The 13,844-nt window shown below is 52.7% G+C and overlaps 1 protein-coding gene across 1 annotated transcript; it reads left to right on the top strand.

The window, feature by feature from the left end:
• Positions 1-1,044: 1,044 nt before the first annotated feature.
• Positions 1,045-5,450, top strand: SMIM45 (small integral membrane protein 45). The gene is made up of 2 exons (XM_064491401.1): positions 1,045-1,387; positions 3,858-5,450. The coding sequence occupies exon 2, from the start codon at positions 3,872-3,874 to the stop codon at positions 4,076-4,078; it is 207 nt and encodes a 68-aa protein (XP_064347471.1). The 5' UTR covers positions 1,045-1,387; positions 3,858-3,871; the 3' UTR covers positions 4,079-5,450.
• Positions 5,451-13,844: the final 8,394 nt, after the last annotated feature.

Raw genomic sequence — 13,844 nt, 5'->3', positions numbered from 1 at the left:
TAGCACTCCCAGATGGTCCTAAACCTGGCAGGGTATCTGTGGGGTCGGGTGGGGGGGACCCAGGCCCTGAAGCCATTTCGCCCACTGCCTTTCCCACCTGCACATGCTTGGTTTCTGGGAATGGACTCCTTGGAGAGGTGGTTCCTTGAAGTCTTTTCCCCACCCCATGGGCCTCCAGGGATGCTCTCTCCTCCTGAGACAATAACTCTTGCTGTTTATGGAATGGTCACTGGGCACCTGACACTTTGCAGGCCCTGTCTATAGCACAGGAGGGAGGATGTGGGCTTGGGAGGTGAACCCCTCACCCCTGCTCCAATCCCCTGGCTTTGTCACTGAGAAGCTGAGTGACCTTGAAGGAGAAGAGGGTAAGCAGCTTCACCTCTCTGAGCTGCAGCTGCCTCAATGCATCATGGGCTTTAGCACCTACCCAGCTGGAGGACCAGATGAAGTGATGTGGGGGCCATGCCTGGCATATGGGGGGCTCAGTGCCTAGAAGCCATGACTATCTCAGTCCATATTCCAGCCAGGGGGACTCTGGGGCTGGTGAGGGAGAACCAGGAGGGGCAGCCCCTGCATGGAGCCTGGCGTTGCCACTTTCTTGCTGTGTGACCTTGGATGACCAATCAATGGGTTAATATAAATAAAGCACTGAGAGCAGTGTCTGGCCTGTGACAAATGCCACATTGGACCAATGCATCCAGACTCAGTATCAGTCTAGGCTCTTCCCTCTATAACATATGACCCTCACTGGCTCTACTGGTCACTGCTTCTGTGTCCCTACCCGCATGACAGGGACCCCACTCTCTCTACCCTCAAATGACGCAGCTCCAAACCCTCACAGTTATCTTGGTCAAGGCCACTTCCTCTCTAGGCCCACTAGCCATGGGGCCCAGCAGCCTGCTGCAAGGTTCCCATCCCTCCCTGAATTTCCCCAACCCTGCCCTGCCCGTCATCTCATCATCTCTGTACCACGTGCACAGTGCGAGGGATTCAGAAGAGAAGGCTGGTTGCCAGGGCAACGGAGGATAAAGCCCTGGCTCTGCCAGGCTGCTGATTGGCTGAGGCAGGTCCCACCTCCTGCCATCCTGAGGGTGAGGGGCAGAGGGAAGGGTCTTTGATGGGCAGTGAGAGGAACCAGGCTGCCGGAGCCAACCCAGGGCTGCCCCTTCCTGGCCCAGTCAGAGCCCTTGGGCTTGAGAAACACTGTCTTTCGTGGAGGGGCATTGGCCTCACTCTTTCTTGGCTTCCAGCACCCAGGGAGGCTGCAGATGGCAGAATCTGTGGGGACAGCAGCTGCGACTGAGTCCACGGGCTGACGCTGAGCTGCTTAGGCCGAGGCGGTGCGGTCAGTCCAGAGCTCCCGGAACAGGCATCTGCAGGGCTTGAGGTGGGTCTGCTGGCACATGGGGTTGGGTGGGGGATCGAGTGGTGCCAACGGCTTGGGAGGCAGGGAAAGGGGCTCTGCAACCTTCACACTGCCCTAGATGGGACATTATCTGGAATGAGGGCTAGCAAATTCCTTATAGATGATCTGGTAACCCCACTCCCACCCCATCACTGTGCAAGGAACTTTTGAAGTTCAGAGAGGGTGAGAGTGGTCCAAGGTCACACAGAAGGCCAGTGAGTGCTACGCTTCAGCTAGGCCAGTCCTCTGAGAAGCCAGGAGAAAGTCTGGGGTTCTCAGTTGCCCAGACTGAATGCCTAGGATTTTTTTTCATAGGGCTGGAAGGGTTGGGACACCCTGAACTCTGCTCCACAGACCCAGAGCATTGCAGTTGAAATGGCTTCTGCTCTGCCCAAGTCCCCCATTCTCACATTTAAGTTAAAAGGAAGCTGGGGTCCTGGGTGGGGCCAGAGGAGAGGGTATGAATCACATGGCCTCACTCAGGCTAGTTTGGAGCAGCCTTCTGCTTGTAGGCCCCCTTCCCCACCTTCCTCTAAACCAGGCAGCACCAAGCCATTCTGAATCCTCTCTTTGGCTCTCCAGAAAGGCAGATGGTTAAGAGGGCACCACTCTAACCCTAACTTTGGGCCATTGACACACTCTTAAATTTTTTCTTCCATGAATAGAATAGGGCACCTTGAGACATTGTCTGTGCTTCAGAAGTGGCGAGTGGGGGAGGAGCTCCCGGTGGATGCAGGACGGGAGAGCAGCATCTCTCCCTCCCCTGGGGTCATAGCCAACCTCGCAGACCACCTGGAAGTAGAGAGGGTTGGAGTTTGGAGACAGAGGTCTAAGAAGCTGGGGTCTCTCTTCAGTCTACGCCAGAGGTCATTTCATTCATCCCCTTTCTTCCCTCCCTGGAAGCCATAGTGAACCTCTGCTTTTTTCATTCTGTTCAGGAATCTTTCCCCATTAAATCTCAGGACATCACTCAGGGGTTGGGGTCCAGCTTTGTCACTTCCCAGTTGGTAACTCAGGGCAAATTAGTGAACCTATCTGGGCCTCAGTTTCTTTATCTGTAAAATGTGGACAGTAACACCTATGCCATAGGCCTGTTGTAAGGTTAGTGACTGCATTCTGACAGTGCTCTCGCTGCCTGGCAAGCAGAGGTGGGGCTCCTCACCCACAGGAAGGGTTTGAGGGTGGGTTAAATGGGTCCTGCTTCCTCCCATTTCTGGAGGAGATAATCTGTGATGTGGCTTTTGAAGTATGATTAGGAGTTTGCCACATGAACACAAATGCAAAGGACATTCCAAGGAAAATAAAAGCATTTTCAAAGATGGAGTCTGTGTAACATGCAGGTGCACCTAAGTGACTGACAAGCAATTCCATACGATGGCACGTAGTGTGGGAGAGGAGGCTGGGAAGGTTGGCAGAGATCAGATGTGGGCATCTTTGGGCCATTCTAGGGAGTCTGGCTGTTTGTGAAGCACCTTCATCCTGCTAGCTTCCACCTTCCCGTTTTTCCCCATTCCTGGTTCACTGGGAATAGCAATAGCTGATACTATTCACTGAGTGCTGATTCTGCAGCAGGCAGCATGATGCTAAATGCTGTTTGAGCATTGTCTTGTTAAACATCCACAGAGACCTTAAGAAGTGGGTCCTGCTTCTATGCCTATTTCACAGATAAGGAAACTGAAGCTCAGAGAATAAGAACAAACTACTATGTAGCACTTAATAAGCACAAGGCACGGGTTCTAAGCATTTTGTGTAAATTAACTCTTTTGATGGTCACAATAGCCCTCTGACCTAGGTACGACTTTCACTCCCATTCTACAGATGTGGAAATCAAGATCCAGGTCTTTCTGGGCTGGAACCTGTGTCCATACTCTTATGGTTACAAATTGGGCATGAGCCTGAATTTGGGAGCTGGTGCAGACACTACTGATTTCAATCAGGTCCCCTGGGGATAGATGTTTGTTCACCAGGCTTTCACCAAGCCACACCTGGCCAGGATGTGTGGGTAGCCGGAGAGCCACTCATCTGTGAGGCACCTGGCAAGTGGCACGAGGTGCCGCCCAAGCTGTCCTTTACTGAGGGATCAGTCACCTCACTGAATCCCCCAAGGCTCTGTTTGTTTCCCCTTCTGCAGGGGCAATGCTGAGGCCCAGAGGGGTTAGGCACCTTGCCTGAGGGCTCACGTACTAGAAAGGGATTGAGCCAGGGCTGCCCTAGCTTCCTTCCAGAAGGGTGAGTAGGAGCTAGGTGGGCCCCTGTGGTCGGGGCAGCTCTGTGCTTGGTCAGGGGGCCCAAGCTGCTGAGTCACAGCTCTCCACTCTCCTGGGTCTCAGTTCTCCCATCTGTAAAGTGATGCTCTGACCCTCTGCCTCTGTGAAGCCAGCATGCAGGCTTCTGGGAGGGTGGGTGGGACAAGTGGCACCTCTGCTGGCTCTCATCAACCGTGTCTCAGCAGCCAAGGCCACCGCGATGCCACACTTCCTGGACTGGTTCGTGCCTGTTTACCTGGTCATCTCTGTCCTCATCCTGGTGGGCTTCGGTGCCTGCATCTACTACTTCGAGCCCGGCTTGCAGGAGGCACACAAGTGGCGCATGCAGCGCCCCCTGGTGGACCGTGACCTCCGCAAGACGCTGATGGTCCGCGACAACCTGGCCTTTGGGAGCCCCGAGGTCTGAATTGACAGTGGTTGAGGGGGCAGGCACCGGGCTCCCTCTCCATCCCCGCCCAGCCAGGAGGTCCAGGGGCAGAGGGAGGACGACCCCTCGTCCTCCACTCCATCCGTCTGCAGCCTGAGTCCTCCCAGGAAGAGGTGATCCGGGAGGACCCTGGCTGCGGAGAGATGGGGCACCCGGGTGCCTTGAGGTGTGGCTGCTGATGGCCCAGGGCTTGCTATCCCTGTCAAGCCAGTTCACCCCACACCTGTCCTCCCCAGCTCTGGAGACACCCCCAATGGCCCCAGTGCCTTTGTCCTCCTAGCACACCTGCCTCTCCCCCTGGAGTCACGGGCAGCTGCCCCGGCCTGTCCTGAGTCTCCAGATCTCCCACTTCCCTGTCGGATCCTCAGTTACACTCGGCTCCCCACTCCAGCCAATGACACCGACCCTGCAGCTTCATGTGGTGGGCTTCAACGCTGACCCAAGGAAAGGGCCCTCTTTGGAGGAATGTCAGCTTAGTCCAGCCCAGCCCTACCACTCTGGACCCAGGTGTGGCATTGGTGAGTGTGTGCGAGGAGTTTGCAAGGGGCAAGGCAATAGAGGAAGAAGTGTGTGTGTGATAGACTTTGGGGACATTGGCAGACAGGGAGAGGGGAGGAGATGCATATATGTCTGAGAGGAAGAGTGGGGGCTCCGGGTCGGATGGGAGGTGGTGGAGACGGGGTGCGTGTTCTGGGCTGTGTGGGGGCCACCAGCAGCAATTCCCACCCCCCCTCCCTCTGCTGGACTTCCCTATCCCTCCCCTTTCCCAAGGCTGTTGCAGTTGGCAGGAGCCCCTGCCCTCCCCTCCTGGTCCCTACTGCACCTCCAGGGACAATCTCAGTTTCCCACCGAGCCAGGCCCCCTGGGCCCCCAACCCCACCCTGGAGCCCTCCTCCTCAGTCGAGCACCACCACCTCCTTTTGGGCATAGCTTGGCAACCTGCCTCACTCTCCTCTGGGGCTTCCATCTTAATTTACTGCAGTAATAAAGACTTCATGAGTACCTTTGCAGGACTACCTCCTTTCCTAAAATTAAGATTGTGTCTGTCACCTCACTGGGTCCTCATAAAAAACGTGATAGCTCAATATTCCCCATTTTAGGGATGGGAACACAGAATCTCCAGGTGGGTAGAGTGGATCCTCAGCAGTGGCACTGTTGCTCATCCTTCACTGTGGGAGGCTGTCTTTTGCATTGCTGAATGCTGAGCATCTCTGGGCTCTACCCACTGGAAACCAGTAGCATGCATCCCCTTTCCCCCAAAATGCTAACTGGAATCCTTGGAGTTGAGAACCAGTCAGGATATAAATTCAGGCACAGAGAAGCAAAAACAATAGGGCCTTAAACCAAAGAGAATGTTCTTTCTTTCTCATGGTACAGTTTGTAGGGAGGTTGTCCAGAGCTGGTCTGGTGGCTGGCTCGGCTGACTCGCTGTGCCCAGGATGTTGTCCTGGTTGGTGCCGTCCAAGGGGGGCTCTTCTGCATCCTGAGCAGCAGGGTGGGGGAAGGGAGGGAGGGTCTGCCAGCCTCCTTGAGGGACACTCCTGCTGGCTGTACCCCTTACTCCTTACATCTCACTGGTCAATACTTAGTCACATGGCTAGTCCTAGCTGCAAGGGAGGCAGGGAGGAGCTGGGAGGCTGTGTGTCCATTTAAAAAGTCCCCCTCCTTGAAGTGGAAACATGGAGGCAGCTGCCCTTCCATTTTCATAGGGATTTGCCGAGGCCGCAGGACCCAATCTCCATGCCCCATCTGAGGAGTTAGCCAGGGCAAACGCTGCCTTCTCTCACCTCGAGGGCTGGGGCTGCTCTTCCCCACTGGGGCCCATCCGGGAGTTGCATGGGGCTGTGTTGCAGAGCCCAGTTAGGATGAGGCAGGAGGAGCCCCTCAGGGTCACACCGGGGCCCCTCCTTCAATTCTCTGCACCTCTTTTGCCTCACACTAGGCCCCACCCTGTTTCTGAGTCTCACAGCCCCGACCTCTCACCCAACAGACCATTTTGCAACTCTCAGAGATTTCCCCACACCCCTCCCACACGAGGTGGCTTCCCTCACAACCACCCAGGACTCCTGCAGGCACGAGAGTCCAAACTGGAAACAACTGCAATAAAAGGGTCCAGTTCTGGACTCAGGCTCGGCTGGACCTGAGGACTCAAGGCTGTCACCAGGACACACCATCTCTCCATCTTTCCTTCTATCTTGCCCAGCCCTGTGGGCTTCATTCAGGTGGATTTTCTCCCCGCGGTGTAAAGGCTCACAGAGCCCTAGTGCCGTGATTTCGGGAGAGAGCCTGCATTCTCTTCCAGCAAAACCTCAGGGGGTGGACTCCCGCCGGCCCCCAGGGCTCATGAGCTCAGCGGATGGGGTGCCCTGACTGCCTGGCGGCTCTGGCACCCGCTGTGGGAGCCAGGGGTCCAGGGGTGGAGTCTGGTCTACTGATCACGTGGTCTGAGGGGGTGGGGGTGGTTAGCAGCTGTTACCTAAAGGCGGAGAAGGGATGCTGGGCTGAAAACAAGAGCGATGGAGGTCACTGTTTTACAGAGGAGGAAACCAGTGTGGAGAGGAGTGAGCTGGGGCTCTGAGTACAGGCTGCCTGGGCAGGCAGGGTGAGGGAGAGGTAGGGGGGCAGATGAGTGGGGGTCTCTAAGGATCTATTGGAGGGTGGGACAATTTCAGTGCCTTTCAGAGCACCCTGCACGAGAACGGGGGGAAGCAGCACCTCACTGAGTAGCCAGTCCTTCACTGCCTCAGTCTCTCTGGCAGTGCCAGCCCCCATAGAGTCTGAGCTCCCTTCCCTGAGGGGATAAACTTACATTCTGAGGCTCTGGATTTCAGTGCTAACCTAAGTAAGTAGAGGTGTGAGGTGAGAGGGAGAGAGCTGGGAGGCCAGGACCAGGAGCTCAGTGCTGCCCGTTTATCAGAAAATTGGAAAGGGCCCAAGCAGAAGCCACATATGTGAGTTAGGACACATGATTGCAAGGGACAGAAACCCTGACTCGATTAGCTGGGTAAGAAGGGGTAGTTGCCATGAAGACATTGGGTGTTTTGGCCCTGGAGGACAGGAAAGTAGCAGGGACCCAGGACAACTAGAACCAGGATTCTTTCTCAAACCATTTTTTATTCCTGCTTCTGTGCACCTGCTTCTTTGGCCATCCCCTTTCCCATCATGGAAAATGTAACGCCAACTGCTGGCGAGTTTTAGGTCTTACGTCTTACCACTCCAGCCACTGGAGAGAGAGGTACCTGTTGCTCTCTCTGGCTGCAAGCACAAATATCTCCGGGAAGGGATTCATTGCTCAGCCTAGGTCAGGTGCCCATTTAAAATCCTTCACCCACAGCTAGGGCAGAGTCCTATATACAGTCCAGCTTGGGTCAGGGTCCATCTGGACCAGTCAACATGACCTGGGCTCAGGTCATCTCGGAAGCTGACTCTGATTCCCTCTGTCAGTTCTCTTGGGATGTTGTGGAAGGAAGGTAGGGTTCAGAAGAGATGATGTAAACTTCTCCCCTACCCCTAGCCTGAACATACCAGACAGTCTCTACTGGAGATGTATTAGGCTTAACTGGCTGAGCCAGGGAAGGCTTCAGACTAGAGCTGGCCTGCAGCCAAGTTTCGTTTGTCCAACCTAGTGTTTCAAAAAAGCGCAAATTAATTGGCAATATTTACAAGTCAGGAGATTTCACATGGAAATCTCTTTTTCTGACTCCTCTTTAAAAATTTTGGCTATTCTGGGTCTCAAGTGTGAATGCATTCAAGGTTATGAGTGTCACAGCCTTGGCAGGGAGGATGTTGGCTGTGACCCTCCCCGAGGCCTGGGCAGCGGCCAGCCTTCCTCACAGAGAGCTGCCTCTGTCCAAGAGCTGCAGCACGGCCTCTCAGCCCAGGCCGCCAAGGAGGAACCTGAGGCTCAGAGAGGGTAAAGGATTTACCCAAGCCTTTTGCCCTTAAACCTGGATCCTTTCCCAGTCATCTCCCCAGGGCTTATTACATATATGTTTACTTATACCTGCTCTTCCCACAAAGGACCCAAGAAAGTTTCAGCTGAAGGAGCCACATACATGGGGGGTGGAAAGGAAATATTCCACTCTGACTCCTGCTATAATACTATTACTTGTCTCTGAGCTTCCTGGCAGCCAGAGGGAAAGGGGAAATACAAAGAGATCATTTTATCCCTGTTAGGTGATAGAAGGGAGAGATCAACTCTTCACGAAAGATATTTTCTGATTCTAAATACTAAAAAGAAATGTCTCAAATGGGATGTTAAGAGTAACACAATAGACTGTGACCTCAGGATGTTTTACAAGGGGGAGGGTTGACCCAGATAGCAGAGCCTAGAGAAACAGACCAATGGAGGCAGATTTTTCCATCTGCCAGGGCACACCAGAGGACTGTACTGGGAGCAACTTCAGGTCAGGGCTTGACAATAATAAATCTTATGAAATTGTTCATTTAAATTGCATTTCTTCGGGCACGTTTTCTGCTCTGACACCCAGGTGAATTCACCAAGCATTTCTGTGTTCCAGGCACTGAGAATCACAGATGATTAAAGCCCAGATAAATGTCCCCTGCCAGCACCTGGCATGGTGTTCAGCTCATGTCAGGTACTTGTAGCGAGCTGGTTGTTTTTATACTGTCCTGCCCTACCTGTCTGGCTGGGTTGTGGCAAATGTCAGAGGAGATAGTTGGCAAGAAAGTACTGTATAAAGTACATAAATGTAAATTTAAAAATGTATGTGCTGTTAAAAAAAAAAAAACTCAAGCCATGAAAGACATGGAAGAAACTTAAAAGACATATTACTAATTGAAAGAAGCCAGTCTGAAAAGGCTACAAACTGTACGATTCCAACCAAATGACATTTTGGAAAAGGCACAGCTACAGAAACAATAAAAAGATCGTGGTTTCTAGGGGTTTGGGGAAAGGGAGGGAGGGAGAAATGAACAGATGGAGCACAAGGGATTTTTATTCTGTGTGACACTATAGTGGTGGCTACATGTCATTACGCATTTGTCAAAACCCATAGAATGTACAACGTCAGGAGTGAACCCTAATATAAACTATGGACTTTGGTTGATAATAATGTGCCCACGTTGGTTCATTGATTGTACCAGATATTGCCACACTGATGAGGGATGTTGAGGGTGGGGGAGTATATATGTGTGGGTGGGGAGGGCTATGTGCAAACTCTGTATTTTCTGCTCAATTCTGTTGTGAACCTGAAACTGCTCTAAAAGAATAAAGTCTATTTTAAAAAAAGTATTGTATAAATTCTACACATCCTACAGCTGTTCTGAACCCTACGGAGCTATGTCACACACTAGGTCTCGCACCAAGAATGCAACGACAAAGAAGATACAGTCCCTGAGTTGAAAAAAACTCACAAACTGGAGGAGCAGATGGATATGTAAACAGACAAATTACAACATTGTAATTGTAGCAAGAGAAGCATGTATGAGAAACTGAAAATAGAACTGAAGAGGTCCCAGGGAAGGGGCTTATCAAGGAAGGCTTCCTGGAGGATATGACTACTGATCTGGGCTTTGAAGTCTGAATAAGAGTTTTCTCTGTAAAACAGAAGAAGGAGCCAGCCAGTGTAAAGCCATGGAGGCTGGGGAGAATCCAGTCCTTTCTGAGACTTGTTAGTGGTATCGTGTGGTTGCAGCAAAAACCATAGTGAGTAAGTGGTGGAAGAGGAGACTGAACAACCAGGAAGTTGTGTTTCAAGTAAGGCTTACATCCAGGGAGAGAATCTGATGACATTCTAGTTGCCATCTCCTCCAGGAAGCCTTCCCTGACCTCACCAGCAGCTTTTCCCATTACAGCCCTAGTCTTGTGTTGTGATTTTTTTCATGTGTCTGTGGAGAGCAGCAATGGCATCTTCTTATCTCAGTCCATGGCCTGCCTGGCGCTATGCAGGGCCTCCATGAAAGCATGCTTGTTGGACGAATGGGGCCTGTCTCTTTGGAAGTCTTGCCAGGGGCTACCCATCTGCTTAGAGATAAAGATTTTAGAGAGGCTCAGAGGCTTCCTGGGGTTCAGACTGTTCGGCAGGTTTTTAAATGCTTTGGGAGGTTTTGAAGAGCCCTGGGGGCTTTCCTCTCCCACCATCTGGGATCTGTGAGCATACGGTGGGTGTGTCTGGGCTGGGCCCAGAACAGGAGGGCAGGGGGCAGGAATGTGCAGGGTCCCTGCGTAGGAACGGCTGCAATGTTCGGACTCTGGCCCCAGAGGGTGGCACAGCCTTCTCATTGTTCCACCCCCTCGGCTCTCCACTCTGACTGAGCCGAAATGGCTTGGGAAGTCTGAGAGACCAGCTTTGGGAGGAGGGCAGATGCTATAGGCTCCCTCAGAAGACTGTCACATTGTCAGTCAACACCCTTACAGAGAACCCTGGGAGAGTAAAGCCCTTTCTCCACCCCATCAGGTGCAGGGGGCGGGGGAGCTCAGAATTTGGAGCCTGGAGACGTGGGTGTCCAGATACTGGTTCATTGTGAGAATCTTGGCAAGTCCATTTCCCTCTCTGTATCTGCAGCTGTAAACAGCTGGAAATGATGTGGAAGTCACAGGACATCACAAGGGCAAAGGAAGGAGGAAATCAGAATTACCAGATGGTAATTTCAATGGCTAACGTGGATGGAGTTCACTGCATGATGGACAGTGCTCGGCACTTCTCACTGCATCCTTGTAGCCAGGCAAGTGGGCCAGCAGTGCTGCTCACCAGATATCTCTGGCTCTTCAGTTCTTGCACGTGGTGGGGTTAACCTCCCTGCTTCCTCGTGGTGGCTGGAGCCATGTGACCAGTTCTTGCTAATGAGTTGTGATCAGAAGTGAGTCCAGGCCAAAGCATTTAATAGCTAGTGTACAATTCACCACTGTCCCCCTCCTTCTGCCACAGTGACCAACAGGGCTCGGAAGGTGGCTGCTCCATCAGCCTGGGCCCCAGAGTGAAGATAACATGGAACACAGCCTCAGTGGACCCAGACCACAGTGGATATGAGGCATGAATCAGAAATAAACCTTTGTTATGATAAACCACTGGGATTTTGGAATTGTTACTGCAACATAATTTAACCCATCCTGACTGATACTATTTCCACTTCACAGATGAAAAAACTGGAGCTCACAGAGATTAAGTGACTTGTTCAAAAGCACATAACTGTAACAAACCCAGGTTTGAGACTCTAGAGCCTGTGCCACCTGTCTAGGGGGCACCACAATGATTTTCTGCTTGGGTGGCCGTCTGTCCTCTGAGGCCACTCTCAGGCTTGTCAGTCTTTGGTGGGAAAGAACCATGTGTACAGACACAAGGAGGTCATTGCCACTTTGGGCCACTAGAGGGCAGCAGAACCCAGGCCTGTAATTACTGGGTAGGCCTCTCAACAACGGGAGCAGGTACCTGGAGATGAATGAGACTCCTCTCATTCCTTCCTCTCAAGGCTCTAACAGCTTGGCAGGGAGTGGGATGGAGGAATTCTAGACCTTCGAGGGACCACATGAAGGTATCTAGTCCCTATTTGAAAAGGTAACTGAGGCCCAAATGGGCAAGAGACCTGACAGAAGTTGCACAATGAATCACTGGCCAAAGTAAGGAGAGAAGCCAGGACCTCTGACTTCAGCTCAGAGTTTCTGCATCTCACAGATGAAGGAGTAGGGGTGGGCAGTAAAGGCTCCCCCGCCCAATCTGTCCAGGGAGAACAGTGCCATCCCACCCTCAGCCACCTCTGTGCTTCCCCCAGTCAGACTGGTCCTCCTTCAGGCCTCAAAGCAAGGAGTCAAGAACTCCAGGCAGCTCCCCTCCCCCACCCACAGGGACTTCCAGCAGGTTGCCCTGGTAACCAGAGCACTGCGAGTTTGAAAATCTGTAGTCTGAAGGGGAGAGAATGCATAAGAAGAGGGGAAGGTCCTAGACCCACATATTTACCATTCATTCAGGCTTTTTTTTCTTTCATTCATTCATTCTACAGAAACACATGAGGCTAATTCTTGCCAGGCCCTGGGACCCAGAGAAGAAGAAAATCCAGGCCCTTCAGAACGGTGCTGTCCAATAAGATAGCCACAAATTAAAATTAAATAAAATTTAAAATTCAGTTCCTTGGTCAATGTAGCCACATGTCAGTGCTTAGTAGCCACCAGTGGCTAGTGGCTATGACATTGGACAGCACAGATACAGAACATTTCCATTATCACAGAAGGTTCTATTGGCCAGTGCAGCTCCAGAAGCTTACTCGCTCAGGAGAGCAACACAGAGAAAAACAGACCAGACCACACAGCATTGTGTAGGCTGTGATGTCCTCAGCAGCAAAAAGCAAGTGACAAGGTGAAGATTACAGGAGATGCCAGGAGAATGCTTAGCCTAGTTCCTGGCTCAGGGTGAGTGGCTGGAGGATGTCTACCACCACTGCTGTGTTATAGTTACTGTAAGGATCTGTTTACATACCCATCTTCCTGAGCAGACTGTGAGCTCCTTCCCAGCCCTAACTAGTGCCTGGCACATAGTAAGTGCTCACTAAATGGTAGCTATTATTAATACCATCTTCATTATTACTATTGCTATGATAGAGGCAGAGGAGGGTGCCCAGCCCAGCCCAAGGGCTAGGGTCTGCTGATGGCCCGCAATGCCAGAGCCAGGCTGGGTGGTCTTGTGGGTGCCCTCAAGCCCAGGGGAGGGTCATCTTTGCATGCTCAGGGCCTTGGTACTGGGTCCAGGTGGAGTGAGCACAGGCTCAGGAGAGCCCTGCCTTGGCCTGCAGGAACCCCAGCTTGCTCGAGGAAAGACCTTACACGGGTGGGCAAAACAGTCTGAGGGTCACAGAACAAAACAGGGTGTGGGGCAATGCAGAGGAAGAGCAGAAGTGAGGCTGGCTCTGGGACCGTTGCAGTGTGGCCATATTTGCAGTATCCCTATTCTTACTGCAGACATCTCTCTGTGGGACACAGAGCTGATGTGAGGAGGGCAGGCAGCAGGGCACCACCTCCCAGGTGGCCTTGAGCCTGGCCATCATGAGCCTCCCATGGCCCTTTGGGATTCCAGAGGCTCACAGCAGCCATTCACTGACGCCCACTGCTGAGAAACCAGCCCCTCCCTGCCCTACAGCCCAGCACAGCTGTGGATGTAGCTGGTGCGACAAGTCAGGAGACTGCTGGGCCCTTGGCCTGGGACTGTAGCCTGGAGACTGAGTGAAAGCCCCTGAGGGGACCAGAGGGGTGAAGCTCCTGAGCTGGTCACTATGGCCAGAATCTGGATGCAGAGGAGGTGAGGGCCCTGCACTAGAGTCAGCTTCCCAGACTGAGGACCAGCAGACGTTTCTTGTTCTCTGATAAAGGTAGGTGGGTATTTGTGGGTGAGGGGAGGACAGGACCAAGTGATTGATAGGGCTGGAGGCTCAGTGAGGGGATGGGGATCTGGTGGTGTTAGAACAGACAGATCTCAGAAATTCTGTCTCTGGCCTGCTCTGTGTGTGCGTACACTGAGGGTGGATGTTAGTGGTTGAGTGCAGGGTAAACACACGAGTGCCCAGGTATGTGTGGTTGTGAGTAAGAGCCTGAAAGCAGGGTTGCAGGGATATGCCAAACGGGGACATGATGGAGGCCAGGGCAGCCTTGCGTACAAATGCATGACTGGAGAGGGATGAGGGGCTGGGGCACTGGGAGGGATGATGAAGACCCCTCCAGTGTCCCACCTTCCCTATCCTTGCTCCAGACTTTAGGGACCTAGAATGAGCCCCTGCTGCCAGCCCTGGCCTGGCCTCC

The sequence above is a fragment of the Camelus dromedarius genome, chromosome 11 (assembly GCF_036321535.1).
Source record: "Camelus dromedarius isolate mCamDro1 chromosome 11, mCamDro1.pat, whole genome shotgun sequence".
Classification (NCBI taxonomy): Eukaryota; Metazoa; Chordata; class Mammalia; order Artiodactyla; family Camelidae; genus Camelus; species Camelus dromedarius.
The sequence above is the reverse complement of the archived record's forward strand: the minus strand, read 5'-3'. Positions and strand labels throughout refer to the sequence as shown.

Coding starts and splice junctions, on each gene's coding strand:
- SMIM45 (XM_064491401.1), top strand. CDS start 3,872: ATGCCACACTTCCTGGACTGGTTCGTGCCTGTTTACCTGGTCATCTCT.